At 44.7% G+C, this 8,084-nt stretch overlaps 1 protein-coding gene and 1 non-coding gene across 2 annotated transcripts in view; both read left to right on the forward strand.

Annotated features, from left to right (window-relative positions):
• LOC126294955 (putative ankyrin-containing lipoprotein Lxx09580) overlaps nucleotides 1-6,720 on the forward strand; it is a 65,828-nt gene extending 59,108 nt beyond the window's left edge. Inside the window, exon 3 of the mRNA XM_049987175.1 lies at nucleotides 6,082-6,720. Coding sequence (XP_049843132.1) covers nucleotides 6,082-6,562 — 481 coding nt within the window. The 3' untranslated portion in view covers nucleotides 6,563-6,720. The remainder of the gene's footprint in view (nucleotides 1-6,081) is intronic.
• On the forward strand, nucleotides 5,831-5,902 carry Trnay-gua (transfer RNA tyrosine (anticodon GUA)). Its single transcript has one exon. It is a non-coding gene; the product is annotated as a tRNA-Tyr (tRNA).
• Nucleotides 6,721-8,084: the final 1,364 nt, after the last annotated feature.

The following is an 8,084-nucleotide window of genomic DNA, read 5'->3' on the forward strand; positions in this document are numbered from 1 at the left end:
CATCAGCGAATCGTATCATTGATATCCTTTCACTTTGTATTTTAATTCCACTCCTGAACCTTTATTTTATTTCCAGCATTGCGTCCTCGATGTACAGATTGAAGAGTAGGGGCGAAAGGCTACAGCCTTGTCTTACTCCCTTCTTAATACGAGCACTTCGTTCTTGATCGTCCACTCTTATTATTCCCTCTTGGTTGGTGTACATATTGTATATGACCCGTCTCTCCCTATAGCTTATCCCTACTTTTTTCAATATCTCGAACAGCTTGCACCATTTTATGTTGTCGAACGCTTTTTCCAGGTCTTCAGCCTTGCTTCCATTATTAGCCGTAACGTCAGTATTGCCTCTCTCGTGCCTTTACTTTTCCTAAAGCCAAACTGATCGCCACCTAGCGCATTCTCAATTTTCTTTTCCATTCTTCTGTATATTATTCTTGTAAGCAGCTTCGATGCATGAAATGTTAAGCTGATTGTGCGATAATTCTCGCACTTGTCAGCTCTTGCCGTCTTCGGAATTGTGTGGATGATGCTTTTCCGAAAGTCAGATGGTATGTCGCCAGACTCATATATTCTACACACCAACGTGAATAGTCGTTTCGTTGCCACTTCCCCTAATGATTTTAGAAATTCTGATGGAATGTTATCCATCCCTTCTGCCTTATTTTACCTTAAGTCCTCCAAAGCTCTTTTTAAATTCCGATTCTGATACTGGATCCCCTATCTCTTCTAAATCGACTCCTGTTTCTTCTTCTATCACATCAGACAAATCTTCACCCTCATAGAGGCTTTCAAAGAATTCTTTCCACCTATCTGCTCTCTCCTCTACATTTAACAGTGGAATTCCCGTTGCACTCTTAATGTCACCACCATTGCTTTTAATGTCACCAAAGGTTGTTTTGACTTTCCTGTATGCCGAGTCTGTCCTTCCGACAATCATATCTTTTTCGATGTCTTCACATTTTTCCTGCAGCCATTTCGTCTTAGCTTCCCTGCACTTCCTATTTATTTCATTCCTCAGCGACTTGTATTTCTGTATTCCTGAATTTCCCGGAACATGTTTGTACTTCCTCCTTTCATCAATCAACTGAAGTATTTCTTCTGTTACCCATGGTTTCTTCACAGCTACCTTCTTTGTACCTATGTTTTCCATCCCAACTTCTGTGATGGCCCTTTTTAGAGATGTCCATTCCTCTTCAACTTTGCTGCCTCCTGCGCTATTCCTTATTGCTGTATCTATAGCGTTAGAGAACTTCAAACGTACCTCGTCATTCTTTAGAACTTCCGTATCCCACTTCTTTACGTATTGATTCTTCCTGACTAATGTCTTGAACTTCAGCCTACTCTTTATGACTACTATATTGTAATCTGAGTCTATATCTGCTCATGGGTACGCTTTACAATCCAGTATCTGATTTCGGAATCTCTGTCTGACCATGATGTAATCTAACTGAAATCTTCCCGTATCTCCCGGCCTTTTCCAAGTATACCTCTTCCTCTTGTGATTCTTGAACAGGGTATTCGCTATTACTAGCTGAAACTTGTTACAGAACTCAATTAGTCTTTCTCCTCTTTCATTGCTTGTCTCAAGCCCATATTCTCCTGTAACCTTTTCGTCTACTCCTCCCCCTACAACTGCATTCCAGTCGCCCATGACTATTAGATTTTCGTCCACCTTTACATACTGCATTACCCTTTCAATATCCTCATACACTTTCTCTATCTGTTCATCTTCAGCTTGTGACGTCGGCATGTATACCTGAACTATCGTTGTCGGTGTTGGTCTGCTGTCGATTCTGATTAGAACAACCCGGTCACTGAACTATTCACAGTAACACACCCTCTGCCCTACCTTCCTATTCATAACGAATCCTACACCTGTTACACCATTTTCTGCTGCTGTTGATATTACCCGATACTCATCTGACCAGAAATCCTTGTCTTCCTTCCACTTCACTTCACCGACCCGTACTATATCTAGATTGAGCCTTTGCATTTCCCTTATTTCCCTTTTCAGATTTTCTAGCTTCCCTACCACGTTCAAGCTTCTGACATTCCACGCCCCGACTAGTAGAACATTATCCTTTCGTTGATTATTCAATCTTTTTCTCATGGTAACCTCCCTCTTCGCAGTCCTCTACCGGAGATACGAATGGGGGACTATTCCGGAATGTTTGGCCAATGGAGAGATCATCATGACACTTCTTCAACTACAGGCCACATGTCCTGTGGATACACGTTACGTGTCTTTAATGCAGTGGTTTCCATTGCCTTCTGCATCCTCATGTCGTTGATCATTGCTGATTCTTCCGCCTTCAGGGGAAATTTCCCACCCCTAGGACAACAGAGTGCCCTGAACCTCTATCCGCTCCTCAACCCTCTTTGACAAGGCCGTTGGCAGAATGAGGCTGACTTCTTATGCCGGAAGACTTCGGCCGCCAATGCTGATTATTTTTCAAAATTTAGGCAGTGGCGGGGATCGAACCCGGGGCCGAAGACGTTTTGATTATGAATCAAAGACGCTACCCCTGGACCACGGGTACTCGTGCGAAGTAACCTGTGATACACGAAATTGTCTAGCTGCTCTCAATCAGCCAATTTCATTCTTGTTTACTACATTAATGGCCCTTTCCATGGCTTATGGACGGGTGTGTAGTCTTTCAGACAAACATTTTAACCAACTGCAATAATTTGATAGGAATTGGGATCAAAGCACTCTTATGGTATTAGTAACGCTATTGCAATGTATTTCTAAATGTTTTAAATGGTTTTTTTACGTCAGTTGATCAGGCAAACTTTAGTCGTTTTGCCCTTACTCATGTCATTTTACGGTATACATGTAAACATAGATAAAGCAACTTAGTTGCTCTTTACCATAGCCTTGGATTCCTATTGCCTATTCATACACAGTCCCATGATGCTTTAACTTGGTTTTGGTATCTCTGTGCACTCTGTGTTCTAAAATGAAGTAGCAACATTGCTACTATGTAGTAAATGTCACTGTTGGTTCCTGTAAACCAATGGACACAACAGAGGTAGGCAGTGGAGCACAAGCACCACCACCACCACCACCGCCACCACCACCATTGGTGCACATAGTAAAGCACTATGGGGGTCAACACGATATGCAGGCTGTCAAATATTGAAGACCTGTTCATGATTCACATTGTCTACCTCATTATTCAATAGGACAGGTTACGGAATGTTACATACATTTTCAAAAAGGTGATTCATCGAGAGTACATGATGTATGTAAGACTTCATTAATTTTTCATTCCATTTCATTGATTTATTTTAATGTGGAACAGTCATATTACCATTTTAGTGCTCATCTACACTTCTGGAAATGGAAAAAAGAACACATTGACACCGGTGTGTCAGACCCACCATACTTGCTCCGGACACTGCGAGAGGGCTGTACAAGCAATGATCACACGCACGGCACAGCGGACACACCAGGAACCGCGGTGTTGGCCGTCGAATGGCGTTAGCTGCGCAGCATTTGTGCACCGCCGCCGTCAGTGTCAGCCAGTTTGCCGTGGCATACGGAGCTCCATCGCAGTTTTTAACACTGGTAGCATGCCGCGACAGCGTGGACGTGAACCGTATGTGCAGTTGACGGACTTTGAGCGAGGGCGTATAGTGGGCATGCGGGAGGCCGGGTGGACGTACCGCCGAATTGCTCAACACGTGGGGCGTGAGGTCTCCACAGTACATCGATGTTGTCGCCAGTGGTCGGCGGAAGGTGCACGTGCCCGTCGACGTGGGACCGGACCGCAGCGACGCACGGATGCACGCCAAGACCGTAGGATCCTACGCAGTGCTGTAGGGGACCGCACCGCCACTTCCCAGCAAATTAGGGACACTGATGCTCCTGGGGTATCGGCGAGGACCATTCGCAACCGTCTCCATGAAGCTGGGCTACGGTCCCGCACACTGTTAGGCCGTCTTCCGCTCACGCCCCAACATCGTGCAGCCCGCCTCCAGTGGTGTCGCGACAGGCGTGAATGGAGGGACGAATGGAGACGTGTCGTCTTCAGCGATGAGAGTCGCTTCTGCCTTGGTGCCAATGATGGTCGTATGCGTGTTTGGCGCCGTGCAGGTGAGCGCCACAATCAGGACTGCATACGACCGAGGCACACGGGGCCAACACCCGGCATCATGGTGTGGGGAGCGATCTCCTACACTGGCCGTACACCTCTGGTGATCGTCGAGGGGACACTGAATAGTGCACGGTACATCCAAACCGTCATCGAACCCACCGTTCTACCAATCCTAGACCGGCAAGGGAACTTGCTGTTCCAACAGGACAATGCACGTCCGCATGTATCCCGTGCCACCAACGTGCTCTAGAAGGTGTAAGTCAACTACCCTGGCCAGCAAGATCTCCGGATCTGTCCCCCATTGAGCATGTTTGGGACTGGATGAAGCGTCGTCTCACGCGGTCTGCACGTCCAGCACGAACGCTGGTCCAACTGAGGCGCCAGGTGGAAATGGCATGGCAAGCCGTTCCACAGCACTACATCCAGCATCTCTACGATCGTCTCCATGGGAGAATAGCAACCTGCATTGCTGCGAAAGGTGGATATACACTGTACTAGTGCCGACATTGTGCAGGCTCTGTTGCCTGTGTCTATGTGCCTGATGTTCTGTCAGTGTGATTATGTGATTATCTGACCCCAGGAATGTGTCAATAAAGTTTCTCCTTCCTGGGACAATGAATTCACGGTGTTCTTATTTCAATTTCCAGGAGTGTATTTTAACAGAATGGATCTGGGCAAGTGGAAGATGAATATTATGTTGATAAGTTGTAATAAATCTCTGGGCAGAATAAGAAAAGTACATATCATTTATTTGGTTTGTTTGTCTAGAAGTTGGCACATTTTACTTTCCAGAACATGCCACATGCATTTTACAGTACGTAATCTTTTCTAGGATGACTGTAGTCTACTACTTCTCCATTGCGTGCGTGCGTGCGTGCGTGCGTGTGCGTGTGTGTGTGTGTGTGTGTGTGTGTGTGTGTGTGTGTGTGTGTGTTTTTCTCTGTTTTCAAATATGGTAATGCTAAAGACAGTACACTTTTACAGGCTTCAGTTGTACACACACATACACACACACATACACACACACACACACACACACACACACACACACACACACACACACACACACACACAATGGAGAAGTAGTGGACTACATGCCATTGTTACCTATAAAATGTTTGAATGAAATTGTTTTGTGTGAAACAGAAGCTGGCAAGATTTGCTGATAACGTCACCAAATTTACCAATAAGAGGTTTGAAGGATTTTGATTTAATGTCAGGAAAGTATTTAACATGTAAATGTAAATTGTTTTGTGTATAATCTTTGATAGTTTCACAGAGAACTAGTATAGGCTGCCTGAAGCATGTATTTTAGTGGATATAATAACTGCTAAGAAACAGCACCCCGAGTTGAAAGAAAGTGAGTTACAGGAATCAGCGTGTCGGATATTTGACAGATGAAAATCTTGAGAGGTTACATAAAGAAACTTTTAATGGATGGTCGTTAAAGACAGAACCACTATACCAGAATGAGGTTTTCACTCTGCAGCGGAGTGTGCGCTGATATGAAACTTCCTGGCATATTAAAACTGTGTGCCCGACCGAGACTCGAACTAGGGACATTTTGCCTTTCGCGGGCAAGTGCTCTACCATCTGAGCTACCGAAGCATGACTCACGCCTGGTACTCACAGCTTTACTTCTGCCAGTATCTCGTCCCCTACCTACCAAACTTTACAGAAGCTCTCCTGCGAACCTTGCAGAACGAGCACTCCTGAAAGAAAGGAGTCGTGCTTGGGTAGCTCAGTTGGTAGAGCACTTGCCTGTAAAAGCAAAGGTCCCGAGTTCGAGTCTCGGTCGGGCGAACAGTTGTAATCTGGTAGGAAGTTTCAGAACCACTATACCTTAATATACGAGTTTCGTATCATAGAAGGGGAATATATTAGGGTCGTTGTTGGACATATGTATACATTTTTGGTTGTATGTTTCCTTTATTAAGTGTGTGTTTTCAGGAAGGTGTGAGAATTTTTATTTTTTGTGCAGGAGCCTTCCTGGAAAGGAGAGTAGCCGAGGACTGATCCAGGCAGCTAAGGAGGGGGCGGTGGAGGAACTCAGGGTGCTTCTCGCGACAGGGGCGGAAGTGGGGGCGAGGGACGAGGACATGTGGACTGCTCTGCACTGGGCAGCTGAGAGGGGACACCTGGAAGCAGTAACATGTCTGGTGGAAGGCGGGGCAGAGGTGGATGAGAGGGACAGCAGGAGGAACACGCCGCTGCACTGGGCTGCGTCCCGCGGCCACGTGGCTGTGACACGGCGACTGCTGGAGTCCTCTGCTGACCCCAACGCCAGGGATAAGTATGGGTGGACGCCGCTGCACTGTGCAGCTAGATGCGGCCACACAGAGGTGGCGGCCGTGCTGCTCGATGCAGGAGCTGACACTGAGGCCAGGGACGCACACGGGCACAAACCCTGGGTCATCGCCAGGCAGAACGGCAAGCAGCAGCTCGTGGAGATGCTATCGTGAAGCATTCGGTGCAACAAACATCTCTGCAATAGTGCTGAAATGACTTTCTGCATCTCTTTGTGATATTGTTCTAATTAAAGAATGCTAAAGTGAATACTACAGTCCATCATTTGTACTCACCTTTAAGTAGGACTCAAATACAGTGGTGTCATTATCTTTGTGTTCTGTGGTGTGCGAGGCAACTGGGGTTAAGCAGCCATTCATGCAATGAGCCTGCCACACTCAGACTTGACACACAAATGATTAAACAAGCAATTTTATGCTTTGATAGAATACAACACAATCATACAACTGTTAGAATGATAATTGTTCATGGTCCTATGTGATAATGCAGCTGAAGTTTCATCATCAACTAAATTAAAATCAAATTCTTATAAAAGAAAAGAACACAGCCAACTTTCCAGATTAAAAGATAAGTTTCTCTGATATAACATGGTATCTACTTCTGCATCTGCTGCAATAATGGAATGGTTCGTTTCTCGTTTATTTTATTATAATGTCATACTGGTAGCATTATTCACATTAGCTTATGTGCTAGTCATCTGAAATTGCAAAAGCAGTCCACGTTTAACCACAGAGAAGCAAAGCACAATCTGAAATCTCATGACCTTCATGGGCCGTACTACTGCTGACATGAAACATGATACAATCTGACAGATAGTGTTGAACTTCACCCCCACGTATGGGATGCCATGGCAAATCTCACTACTTTAAACATTTCCCTTCTTTCAACTTTCTGTGCATTTCTCCATCCAGCTATCGTCAGATGAGCGCTTGTAGCAACTCTGAACAGACAGGCGCCATTGCTGACAGCATCCTCACTGCCCCAGTTGGCAGTCTTTGTAACTACAAACTGCAGGAATTCTACAGCCGATACCACAATGTGACGTACTTATGTAGACTATTGGCAGGCATAAATGTGTGTGATGTCCTTAGGTTAGCTAGGTTTCAGTAGTTCTACGTTCTAGGGGACTGAAGACCTCAGATGTTAAGTCCCATAGTGCTTAGAGCCATTTGAACCATTTCTGAATGACTTCCTTCACGATAACGACATCGCTTCACTAGAGTGGTGCAGTGTAACGACATATGACCATGTGCAGACTTCGTCACCAACGTCAGTTACAAAACTCTTCAGAATTATTTAAACTCTTTTCATAAGTGGTCGCTGAATGGCTCTTGAACGAAACTGTAATTAAAACATCATCATTTGAGTCGTATGCGCAGAATTACGCCACTCAATCCAATTGGTTTTCTGCAAACTTTTTTCAATTTAGATGTCATTTGTTTCTTCTCAGACATTATATTAACGCAAGAATCTGCTTTAATAAATATTAAAACCACATTGAATAAACTTTTAAGACTCAAACTCACGATGAACGTTGTCAAAATTAATAATCTTGTCAAGTAAATCAATAAATATTCATAAATAGATTCTCGGAACACGTATTTAAACTTTTGTAGTATACACTAGTTTATCATCTTCCTATATACTACATATAGACGTGAACTTGAGCCTTGACAA

Source organism: Schistocerca gregaria, chromosome 11 (genome assembly GCF_023897955.1).
Source record: "Schistocerca gregaria isolate iqSchGreg1 chromosome 11, iqSchGreg1.2, whole genome shotgun sequence".
Taxonomy (NCBI): domain Eukaryota; kingdom Metazoa; phylum Arthropoda; class Insecta; order Orthoptera; family Acrididae; genus Schistocerca; species Schistocerca gregaria.